General features: G+C 34.4%; 1 protein-coding gene across 25 annotated transcripts in view; it reads left to right on the forward strand.

The window, feature by feature from the left end:
* Positions 1–12,526, forward strand: part of MYCBP2 (MYC binding protein 2) — a 201,492-nt gene that overhangs the window by 166,750 nt on the left and 22,216 nt on the right. For 22 of the 25 annotated variants that reach the window (XM_075045994.1, XM_075045997.1, XM_075046003.1 and 19 more), the window contains 10 exons: positions 789–946; positions 1,918–2,117; positions 3,334–3,483; positions 6,030–6,190; positions 6,809–6,965; positions 7,619–7,843; positions 8,485–8,550; positions 10,840–11,079; positions 11,214–11,312; positions 12,300–12,380. In XM_075045994.1, coding sequence (XP_074902095.1) covers positions 789–946; positions 1,918–2,117; positions 3,334–3,483; positions 6,030–6,190; positions 6,809–6,965; positions 7,619–7,843; positions 8,485–8,550; positions 10,840–11,079; positions 11,214–11,312; positions 12,300–12,380 — 1,537 coding nt within the window. Of the gene's footprint in view, positions 1–788; positions 947–1,917; positions 2,118–3,333; positions 3,484–6,029; positions 6,191–6,808; positions 6,966–7,618; positions 7,844–8,484; positions 8,551–10,839; positions 11,080–11,213; positions 11,313–12,299; positions 12,381–12,526 lie in introns of those variants that run through there. The other 3 variants (XM_075045995.1, XM_075046020.1, XM_075046016.1) reach the window with 2 other exon arrangements.

A 12,526-nucleotide genomic window follows, 5' to 3' on the forward strand; every position in this document is an offset into this window, starting at 1 on the left:
GGGGTTTTCAGGCGTGAAACGGTGATTCCTCATATTATCATGAGGATGTAATAAAGAGAAAACTTGCTTTTAATCTGTTTTTATTTCAATCTGTTACATTTTATACTGACTGCAAAAACAGTTTATTGAAATACTACAATCTACAATGTAGTCTTTTCAGAAATAGAACTTTTCTAACAAAACTCCTTAAGAGTGCATCGTATTGGTATATTCCTTTATTAAAACTGTGGACACCATGATCTCCTGAGGTCTATAGGGACAGTATAAGCTGGGAGTTCTTCTGCAGACTGTAAGAAGTCCACTGAAGGTAAGGAGTAAAACATGTCAGAGGCATAGCCGTAGCAATTGAAAATCGGCTTTAAGGCTAATGATGTCAGAAACTTTTACTTCACATAAAGTTCTAAATTTCAGTTGGCTTGCATATTAAAAATTCACTCCATAGATGTTTTCACATGCATTCTCAGGGCAAATTTGGTCTGAAACTTCAATTCAGGCATGATCTGAATGTTTGTATTCTCTCTAAAAAATCCCTAAATTCTTGGAACTTACCATGTACTTCATTATATTTCTTTATAAAGCACTTGCATGCTTTTTCACCATGTGTAGTTCTAATATGTGTTCCTTCTTTTCCAGCATTTAAACGGTTATTAGGTACATAAGACAAACTTTCATGCGGTAGTAGCATTGTCATTATGAAGTGCATGTGTCTTTATTTAATATTTATGTATAATTCAAGTATAGTCTATATGTTCATTAATGGGTCTATAACTTCACTGATTTCTTTGTAGTTTGGAAACCAGTCCAATAACAGACACAGATCTTGCGAAGCGTACAGTCTTTCAAAGATCATATTCAGTTGTTGCATCAGAATATGACAAACAGCACTCAATTTTGCCAGCACGTGTAAAGGCAATCCCTAGGAGAAGAGTCAACAGTGGAGATGCGGGTAAGAGCACAGACATCAGAAGTAGTGAAAAACATATTCAGGGATAAGGCATTGGATTTGCAGTTTTCTTGGAAACTGTAGACAAATGTAATTTTTTATAAATACATGTAATGCCTTTTATTTCTGTTTATTAATAAACTTTAGCTGTTTGTTAATGCACACAGGATTAGCCTAAGAACAGCTCAGGAATTACTGCAGTTCTGAAATTTGTGCTGCATCTTTTGTGCTTGATTTAAAAATTGAAGTGCCATTTTCTCTCTCAGTTGAAGCATCATTCTTCCACATTGTTTTTTTTAATGCATTTTTCTCATAGAAAAAATGAACAAAAATATTGTCGTGGTTTAACCCCAGCCAGCAACCAAGCACCATGCAGCCGCTCACTCACTCCCCCCCATCCAGTGGGATGGGGGAGAAAATCGGGAAAAGTAGTAAAACTCATGGGTTGAGATAAGAACGGTTTAATAGAACAGAAAAGAAGAAACTAATAATGATAATGATAACACTAATAAAATGACAACAGTAGTAATAAAAGGATTGGAATGTACAAATGATGCGCAGGGCAATTGCTCACCACCCGCCGACCAACACCCAGCCAGTCCCCGAGCGGCGATTCCCTGCCCCCACCTTCCCAGTTCCTAAACTAGATGGGACGTCACATGGTATGGAATACACTTGTTGGCCAGTTTGGGTCAGGTGCCCTGGCTGGGCATGAGAAGCTGAAAAATCCTTGACTATAGTCTAAACACTACTGAGCAACAACTGCAAACATCAGTGTTATCAACATTCTTCACATACTGAACTCAAAACATAGCACTGCACCAGCTACTAGGAAGACAGTTAACTCTATCCCAGCTGAAACCAGGACAAATATCAATTCTAAAATTACTCAATTGCTTTTTATTTTTACTGTGGCTATAAAATTAAAATGCACAAAGAATCTAATGTATGCATATTTTTATGCTTTTGAATAGAAGTGGGGTCCTCTCTCCTGAGACATCCATCTCCTGAACTTTCTCGGTTAATCTCCGCCCACAGCTCTCTTTCCAAAGGAGAGAGAAATTTCCAGTGGCCAGTATTGGCATTTGTAATCCAGCACCATGATCTGGAAGGACTTGAAATTGCAATGAAACAAGCCTTACGGAAATCTGCTTGCCGAGTCTTTGCCATGGAGGTATTAATGTACTAGTAGATCTTGTATGATTAAAATAAGACATTTGTAAATTCTGCCTTCAGAAATTTTTTAAAGAATTTTTATATAGAATAAAAAACAAAAAAAATTATTTTGTGATGTGCAGTAAACCTATTCTAAAAGTTCATTTATGTGTATTATTAACTCTAAAAGTTATGAATACAGAAGTATTGCCTGTAAACCTTCTTAATGGTATATCTGTTGTGTAGAAAATCTCTGATAAAAGAATATTATTAAGGCTGCAAAAAATCAATTACACAAATACTGTTTTCTCCCCATTTGCTCACCATCTTCCTGGTCTTGCTTGCCATTCCTTTTTCAAATCTTGGAATGAGTATTATTTTTTTAGAATTGTTTTGATGCTGGTAATATTTAGATACTTCACAACTTATTCTGAGATGGGTGAATGCTACCCCTGTTATGTAGATAGTGAATGAGCAGCCAAAAGATCCATTGAGGACTAATTGCTTCAATAAAAGCTGCAAGAGACATCCTCACTGAGGCCTTTTTTTTTTTTTTTTTTTAATTTCAGCTAAGCTTTAGTAAAGTTTTTTCTGATCTTGTATACAGCATGTATGTTTTTCAAGTATTTGTAATGTGTGAAAATATAGGTGGATTTTCTCAGATAAAGTAAGAAACACACCTCTACTGTTAAGCACCACCCATCAAATTTCCAAACGTCAACATGCAGAAGTATTTCAGCTTTTAGAAGAATATAAGAATGTTGCAATTTTAAAAAACCTTTTTTACCTCACTGTGTTGATTTTTTTTGGAAGTGGCTGAATTGTTTTGATTAATTCAGCCAATGGCAGAGACCAAACAAGGAAACCAAATCTCAGCCTACAGAGTTCTAAATTTAAAAGGATCTTTACTTTGTTAACCAATTTGAATAGTAAGGAGTGCTGCCACCTCATCTTGTAATAATCTCTGAAATTATGTAAGAACTTTGCTTTTTCATCCTTAAAGCTTTTTTCAAAGAACTTATTTTTCTGTATGGTGTCTATGAATTACTTTGCTATGTCTTTGGTAATATAGTTGTCATTTAATAAACTGTTTTAGCTAGAGAGCAATGTGTCTTCAAGACCTCTGCATTATTATTATTTGCTTGTCCAAAAGCATCAGTGCACCTCCTTACATAAATGGTTTAAGAAATGGTGTTATTCCAGGTTTGCTTAACCTTGTGTGTATTTTGTTTTAGGCTTTCAACTGGCTTCTTTGTAACGTCATTCAAACAACTTCTCTTCATGATATTTTATGGCATTTTGTGGCTTCCCTGACTCCTGCACCTGTAGAGCCTGAAGAAGAGGAGGATGAAGAAAATAAATCAAATAAAGAAAATGCAGAACAAGTAAGTGAGGTTCAGCATTCCTTTCATAAATACAGTATCTCTGTTGATTTTTGTAGTCTATTTAGAAATATTTTTATTATGTGTGTAAAAACAAAACAAAACACCACCCCCAAACAAATCTTAAACCTCCCTCTATGAAACAGAACCTTAATTATGGAATGAAAAATTTTTAGTCTTAAATTGTAGTTGAACTCTTGATAGTCACAGATAAAATAATTTTTCATCTAAAATCGCCAAACTTTTTGTGTTGATGAATTACAGTCTTTTAATGCACTATTTTTGCAAGTATTCATGGGAAGGAAGAAAAAAAAAAAGCACAAGGATATTTCTAATCCAGTAACAAAAAAAAATTGCTGTTTGGTTTTTTTATTCTCCCTTTTCCCCCCCAAAAAGAAGAGAGAAAATATTTTTCAGAGAAGCTTTGTTGTTTGGTCTGCTGTGTCTTTCAGCACTTCAAGAAAAGTCTATAGTTAATTCTGAAAATATGTAGTTAATTTAAGTAATTATATATACACTAGATATAGTTAATTTAGTGATTTAAGAAAAATCTGTAGTTCTGAAAATGTAGCATGTAAGATGGTATACTCTAACATATCATTCTTCCAAAAGGTATCTGTTGTGGTTTAACCCCAACCAGCAACTAAGCACCATGCAGCTGCTCACTCGCTCCCCCACCACCCAGTGGTGCAACATGCAGATTTATAATTCTACTTACTTATTTTCAAGTATGCCAATTTCTTGTATGTATACATTAAAGCTGATTTGCAGTAGCTGTGTATTATATTCTGAATATTGTTTCTGTGCTTGGCTCCAACAATTTTCTATCTTGTAATAATTTCAACTGCCAAACAATTTCAACATCAAAACCACGGCTAGAGTGAGTGAAATGTGTTCCCACTGGTCCTTACGCTCGTCAGCCTCCAAAATAAGAACCTTTACTGTATAAAAGAATAAATGAATATTGTCTTAGCTGTAGTTTGGATAATTACTGACCGAAAGATAAAGGACATTAGAAAGGAATTTTAAAATATGCCACTTCTGGTCTGGTGGGAATGCTGCTTCTCTTTTGATATAATGAAGGTGGGACTTAAAAAATTCCCTTTGGTCACTTGGCTAGGATGAATAATTTTATGGCATACAAGAAACTGGCAACAGTTTTCAGCTAATTGTTAAATATCATTCAGGTGACATATTCAAATCACAACATCTTCCTTCAGTAGTCTGATCATATGATAAAAATACCTATGTAAAAATATGTACACAATGTAATAAATCCAAGGTAGTTTGGTGCTTTCCCTCAACTGGGATTCATTTCCTTATGTGAAGTATTTTTACGTATTCTTTTAATATACTGAGAGAGGATGAGAAATCCCAGTGATGAATTCTGTAAAAATGGCGGATGAGGGTCTAGAACCATAAATGGTTTAATGTGGAAGATATAGGTTCAAGGGCAATGTCCTGGCTAAAGTGAAACAAAATGCAAAAATTACTAAGCTGCAGAGGAGATGGGGGAGCAGGATGCTCTCTGTGTAGATAGGATCCTTGGAGGTAGGTGAATACCTAGGCTTTGAATTTTTTCTGGACTGGTTATATTTAGTGTAGAGTTCAATCTCATGCTTCCTGCTTCATATGCCGAGTACACTTTACCATATTACACCCTCCAGGAAAACACAGAGAAATGTCTGGTTTGATGATTCTTGTCTAGGTAAGTATGTGCCTAAAATTCATTTCAAATAATACCATAGAGTTTCTAGGCATTCAAGCAGTCAAGATCCATGGGAAATCTACTTGCAAGAATATACATAGACAATTTAATAGGTTTAAAATAGTAAGTCTGAATCTGGCTTTGGATGTCAGTACGTTGGGGGCGTGCAGCTGGGTTCCATGGTTCAAGCAGAATCAGATTTTCTTTTCAAAAAGAATCAAAGAAAACAGTTTGTATCCTTCATAGATGAGTCCTGTCTTCTGAAACAGGGTATCAGAACCTCCTTTTCTTTCTCTACTACTCTTCCCTATAACACACCTTGATGGCCACCACCCTCTGGTCCTCTGCCACTGCCTTTGTACCCACTCCCTAGTGGAACTTGGCTCCCAATGCACAGCCTTTCTGATAGTGACACACCTTAACTAAATCATTATTTTCACAGCTCTAATGAAAAAGCAGTGGATAACCTTAGCTTAATTAGCAAGTTTGTTATGGTTGGGTTTTGCTGCTCAAAAAAAAGTTGTTATTAACAGCTGGAATATGTTATTTTTTCTAGTTTGTTTTTTTGTTTTCAGTTTATTGCAGTGTAATTTTTCCACAACTTTAAATCATGAGAAATGTGTGGTAGTATACAGTATACTTTCTGAATTCCTTGTTTGGTGTTCATGTATAGCTTGTCATTGTAAAAATTTTCTGAGAAGAGCTGCTTTGAAGTTCACATTCATTATAGGATTGTTGCAGTTAGTCTTAAACCAAATATCATAAATGTTTTTATTTCTAATTATTTAACCTTTTTTCTCTGAAAGTCTGTTAAAAACATACAAATTGCTTTACATCTTAGGAAAAAGACACAAGAGTATGTGAACATCCTCTGTCAGATATTGTGATTGCTGGTGAAGCAGCTCACCCATTACCCCACACTTTTCATCGCCTTCTTCAGACAATCTCTGATCTTATGATGTCTCTTCCGAGTGGTAGTGCGTTACAGCAAATGGCCTTAAGGTGAGCATAAATTAAGAAAATTCTTAAAAGGCTGTAAACTTTGTAACATTATAGGTGAAAAGATTTTGCAGTGTAGATAGGAAGCTTGAAATAACTTTATAAGCTTGTGTGAAAAGGAGCATGTCTATCCTTATGCATAGGAAAGATCTATGTAAAAGATGTATATGTGTTTATACATATAAATAATAGTCTAAAAGACTTTATAGAGAAAAATGTATTTGCTCTTAATTTCTGTACTGTTTCCACTGTGAAAAAAAAACCCATATTATTGAATAATATGGTAGTATCTGTGTGTATGTGCATGGTAGCATAATACCTTTTGCTCAGAAATCTGTCGTCTGAATAGTTTCCTTAAACTCTTTGAAATTTTTCCTGTGTATCTTGTCTCAAAGATAAGGATTTATTAATAATGATTCTATTCACTGTTAAAATTCTAAGAAAAGTTTACTCCTGCCTTCCTTAAAGATGCAGAGAAACACTTAAGATGCTGCAAAAATTTGAAGTTAAAAGTTTATAGACAGTATTTTAAGAAGCAAAAATGTAATTAATAGTTTCACAGGTAAGTTATGTGTTTTCAACAATATTCAAAATTTCAAAGTGCCCTAAATGTGTTTTCAGGTGCTGGAGTCTCAAATTCAAACAATCTGATCACCAGTTCCTGCACCAGAGCAATGTTTTTCATCATATCAACAATATTCTGTCTAAATCTGATGATGGAGATAGTGAAGAGAGTTTTAGTATCAGTGTTCAGTCTGGTTTTGAAGTCATGAATCAGGCAAGTATTACACCTTTCAGAAGTAGAGATCAATTGTGAACACCCTGTACTTCCTCTGATCATTCTGTTTGAATTAAAACATTCTTTATTGCAATGTCATATTTCCTTGAATGTATCTCAGTTTGGGATCTTGTTGCTAATATTCAGGTTCTTATATGTGGCTTTAGAGGTCCAAATATTGACCCTTAACCTGTATATCACTCAAACCTAAATTTTGAAGCAGTGCTTGTAAGTGCTTGTTTGCAAGTAAAGTGTTTGGGGATCTCTCATAGTTCATTTAGTTAATTAATTTGATTCATTGAGTTCATTTTTTAAATGCTGTGTACTTCCAGTTCTTACTTGCTTATATCTTTTTTTTTTCTTTTTGTTATTCTCAGGAGCACAAATTAGTACTCCTGATAAATATCTTTGAAGTGGTTTTATCCATTTATTAATACATTCAGCCATTTACTAATATATTCAGCTGTTAGCTATTCATATTTCCTTTGGTTTAAAGGGCTGAATAACTTGAACCAATAAATGACAAATTTCTTCTTTAATTCAGAGAGCATGTTCCTCAGAACAGAAATGTCTGTATGGTTTTAAAAATTGTAAATAATGCCTGTATTTGGGCTTACTTTCAGATATTTAAGTATTTACATTTGTTTTCACAGGAACTGTGTATAGTGGTTTGTCTAAAAGACCTAACCAGCATTGTTGACATTAAAACATCAAGCCGACCTGCCATGATTGGTAGTTTAACAGATGGGTCTACAGAAACGTTCTGGGAGTCAGGAGATGAAGATAAAAACAAAACTAAAAACATCACAATTAACTGTGTAAAAGGAATCAATGCACGTTATGTGTGTGTTCATGTAGACAATTCCAGAGATCTTGGGGTAAGAGGAAAAGTAAATGTGTCTCATTGAAGGTGCATAGTCAAAGTTGTTTATATTTATCAATCAAGAATGACCATTTTCTTTGTCCAGTTCAGTTTGTAATTATGATTCAGAAGCTCACATTTTAAAGTAAGGTTTCTAATTCCTGTGGTTTTGAAAGCAGTACTTGATGATATGATCAGACCAATCTAACTAAATTTGCAGTTTGCATGAACTTAAGATGGGGGTAACTTAATTCTCAGTGCCATGTTCAATTTCCGATGCATTTTCAAGCATTTAATTATTTCATAAGTTACTTTTCCTGCTCATGATTTCTGTAAAAGCATTCAAATAAGGAGTTTTCATAAAATCTGAACTATTTTCTAGAGCTAGTGCATTTGTGTTTATTGATCTGTATAGTAATGTTACAAATATATTTTTATTTCAACTACAACTTTTAATACAAGGAGCAAATTATATAATTCTTTTCAGAGCTGTGCTTTGGAATTCTTTGTCCTTGGTTTTGATCACTTTTTAAATTTTTTTTTTTTTAATGAAACAACTTGTCTCTCTTTTATGTATATACTTTCTTAATATGGAAGAAATAGTCAGAATGGTCCTTGGTTGAAGTGTTTTGTTCTTATTTTGCTTGTCTGTTGCAGAACAAAGTGACTTCAATGACCTTTCTAACTGGCAAGGCAGTAGAAGATCTCTGCAGAATAAAGCAGGTAAACATTTTAACAGTTGATATTGAAAAATTGCCATCATTTTTTGGCTGCATATAGCAGAGATTTCTAAGCAAATAGCTTCCATTTCATATGGTAGATAAATTATTTTACAAATATCAGGCATTATAATATTCTTGGAAAATACTGTATTATTAATGACAGAATTCAATCATATATACTGAATATTGATCAAGCTTTTACTCTTATACTGAAACAGAACAGGGTAATATAAAATGTTCCTTAGATTTTTTTTTTTTTTATTACAACAGCTGAAAGGATAAGTGATCATGTAGAAAGTTTCCAAAAAAGACCGTTTAGAGTGCATTATATAAGATCCAACAAGCTGTTTGATTTGTTTTAGGGTACTTATATCTGAATATACCTGAAGTAATTGCATTAAGTAGTGTTACACATTGTTAGATATTCTGATGCCTGGCTTCTTAGTGCTGCAGTGTCATTGTCTTTTATCTGCTTCATGGAATCATTTTTCATTAGAGAAATGCAGCTTAAGAGTTAGCAGAAGTAGAACACCATGAGAAAGGAGAAAATAAATCATTTACTTTCAACATGAGTTTTTTTCATTACATGGTCTAACACACATTTATAGCACACATTTTACCCTGCCATTTTAGTTCTCAACTTCAGGTGACTGAAGACGTATGTCCAGAGACTCAAGTTCAGAATGGTATTCAGTCTTTATACTTCTGTTGCTAAGCCAAATGGTAGATGTATGTTTTTTTACACAGAGAACAATGTTTTGTATTTGGCACTGGTGTGACCCATCAAAGATATTTAAGGTTTCAAGCAGGCAGTTAACCATTTTGGGCTCAAAACTTTATTATTTGGATTATTGACAGTCAGTGGTAAAATTATTCAGGAAGAAGCATTACCTTATTACAGAGAGATGGTTTGCTTTTCTCTACCTCTTATCCTCAGAGAGCATATAAGGCAAAAATACAGCTCCAAAAGATGTTACAAATCAGAAGAAACAAAACTTTGGTACAGTGGGCTCATACTAAACAGTGAAGTGTGTGTATATACGTAGATAGGTACAAAGTTTGTGCGTGTATTTCTCTGTGGGTATATATAATGTAGATAGAAAATACAGGTGGACACGCACACCTCTCTTGGGGAATTCTTTTTTTGTGAGAAGACTGACTTGGTATGCCTGGCTATCCAGCTAAATAAAAGAAGGCGACGGCAGAGCTCAGGCGCTGGACTCATTCGTACAGCTGGTGAGCTTGCTGCCTGGCCTTGTTTCTGTCTGCTCAAACACAGTGCCCAGGCATTTTTCCAGGGATGGTTCACTCCCAGAAGACAGACGGGACTTGGTTCAGCTTTGCTCCCTCTTTGCTGAACGGTCCTCTGACACTTCTCCAACAGGTGTTTTTTTTATCTTCAGACACACCCACATGCTATATGCTAACTGATGCATACCCTGTCTCGTGGTATTCCAAAAAAAAGGCAGTCTTGTCTGCTGCAGCACAGTTCAGTGCAGACACTGAGAATTAGCGTAGAAATGGGAAAGAACCAATATTAGCTTGATTATAAATGAGCCTATGGATATGAGAGAGGGCTCACTTAGCTCAGGTCCCAGTGTAACTGGGGCCCACTGGGGTTGCTCTGAGCAATGATGTGAGGCACTGCACCCTATCGGTTTTTGGCTTCCAGTAGTGACATCTCAGTTTAAATCATATAACATCTTCGTTCTTTTTTTTTTTTTTTTTTTTACCGTATTTATTTTTAAATAAACTTAATTTGATACAATTTGTCTGTCTTTTTTACAGGTATTAAGTCCTGCATGTCTTGATAAGGATATCAGACATTGACTTCCACAGAGTTACAATTTCTTTGGCAGGAGTTTTTGTAAATAGGGATGAAATAACTTAACTACTGATAATTGTGTGTTAAATTTTCAGTTAAATTATGGCGGCTTTTTTTTTTTTTTTAATTGAAAGTAGTGAGCAAATACTAGTTGAAAGTGTTTTTTTGAATATGTGAACTGTTGCTTAGAGGATAAAAGGGATGGATAGGGAACTATTTCTAATAAGCTTTAAAGACAAAAAATAAATGGCTATATGTCATTTTTTTAAATTTGAGATTTTTTTAATCTGAATTCATGAAGTTGAATATTTTTATAATTAAACATGATTGTCTTACTGCTCAGGATGAAAATTTCATAGCAAACACTGTATTGGTTTCAGTGATACATGATGGGTTTGTTTTAGAGGTATGTGACTTTTTGTTTGATGTACTGTCAGTTCCCATCTTTATATTCCTGTTTAATAGGTAGACTTGGATTCAAGACATATTGGCTGGGTAACAAGTGAACTTCCTGGGGGTGATAATCACATCATCAAAATTGAATTAAAGGGTCCAGAGAACACACTAAGAGTTCGACAAGTGAAAATTCTTGGATGGAAAGATGGTGAAAGCATTAAAATAGCAGGCCAGATTTCTGCAAGTGTAGCTCAACAAAGAAACTGTGAATCTGAGACGCTGCGAGTATTCCGACTTATTACATCCCAGGTGGGTTTTTAATGATGTGTTATATGGTGAAAGTTACTATAAATCGTAGACTTTCAATGCTTTATGCTTTATTGTAAAATGTCACGTCTGCACAAGTTCATCTTTGAGATAAGCTAACTGTCACTGTCTTCCAGGTATTTGGAAAACTCATCTCCGGAGATGCTGAGCCAACCCCAGAACAAGAAGAAAAAGCACTGTTGTCTTCCCCAGAAGGAGAAGAAAAAGTACACAATGTATTTATTTGTATTCTATCAATAATACTTTGCTGAAAAATTGATCCAGGATGATTTTCAGTATTTGTCCTGTGTCTTACGCTACATAATTTTCAGATCAAAACAGAAGCAAAATGTCACAATTGCTTATTTTTTTAAAATTATCATTGATTTTTTAATTGGTAAATTATAATTTGAGCATATGCATTTAATGGAAACATCATAGCAGTGGTGGCACAAATTATGCCTCCAATTACAGAATTACCTAACACCTGCAGTAATGCTCAACCTGAAAGTCCTTCTTGCCTATTATCTTGTGCCTTAAGAGGGGCTCTGTTGATGTTTAGAGAAAGAGTATTAAGAAACCATACTAGTATCCTTTTACCTAGTACACTCTCCTGTCTTCCAGCAAGGATTAGTTTAAGAAGTGTTCCTGAAAAGGTCACTGTATCTGAACTGTCATGTTTAATAGCCAGGATTGGACTGTCCTCAATGAAAGTAATTTTGTTTTTCAGATGATATATGGTTTTGCTCTACCCAGTATCTTGTGACAATAAGTTCCATGACTGAATTACTCATTTTGTAAAAGTGTATTTTTCTCACACCTGCTGTGTGGTAACTTAATTGTGCATTCCCTGTTTCTTTTATTGTGCAATATATAAACTGAAAAGTATATTCCATGCACTGCTTTACAAAGGCTTAATCAGTGAATGTATTAAGCTATGTGAAAAGGCTGAATCTCAGATAATTATGCTTCACTTGTTTTGCTTATTGATTATTTTCTTTTATTTCCTGCTCAAATTTCCTCTTATAAAAAGAAAGTAAATACATCTAAGAGGTATTTATTAAGCATAGTTCAATTGATCTTGCTTATACAACTTATTTCTCTGTAACAAAAAGCTACAAACTTTTAGAACAAAGTTTGTTGATATTCTGTGTTAATTGCTACAGTAATGAGGAAACGTTCTTGAAACTCTTTATCTAATATTAAATATGCTTTTTATGAAGGCAACATCAGATGCAGACCTGAAGGAGCACATGGTAGGGATCATATTCAGCCGGAGCAAACTGACAAATTTGCAGAAGCAGGTTTGTTCATTCTGAAATGCTTTGAGGATTAAACGTTTGTGTGTTGTAATAAATATGCTCATTTTCAGTGAATGCAGTATCTTTTACTTGACACTTGCAATTCTTCTGTTGTTCTTTATAATCAAATCTTGGTTTACTTTTTAAAT

This window comes from Buteo buteo, chromosome 14 (genome assembly GCF_964188355.1).
Source record: "Buteo buteo chromosome 14, bButBut1.hap1.1, whole genome shotgun sequence".
Classification (NCBI taxonomy): Eukaryota; Metazoa; Chordata; class Aves; order Accipitriformes; family Accipitridae; genus Buteo; species Buteo buteo.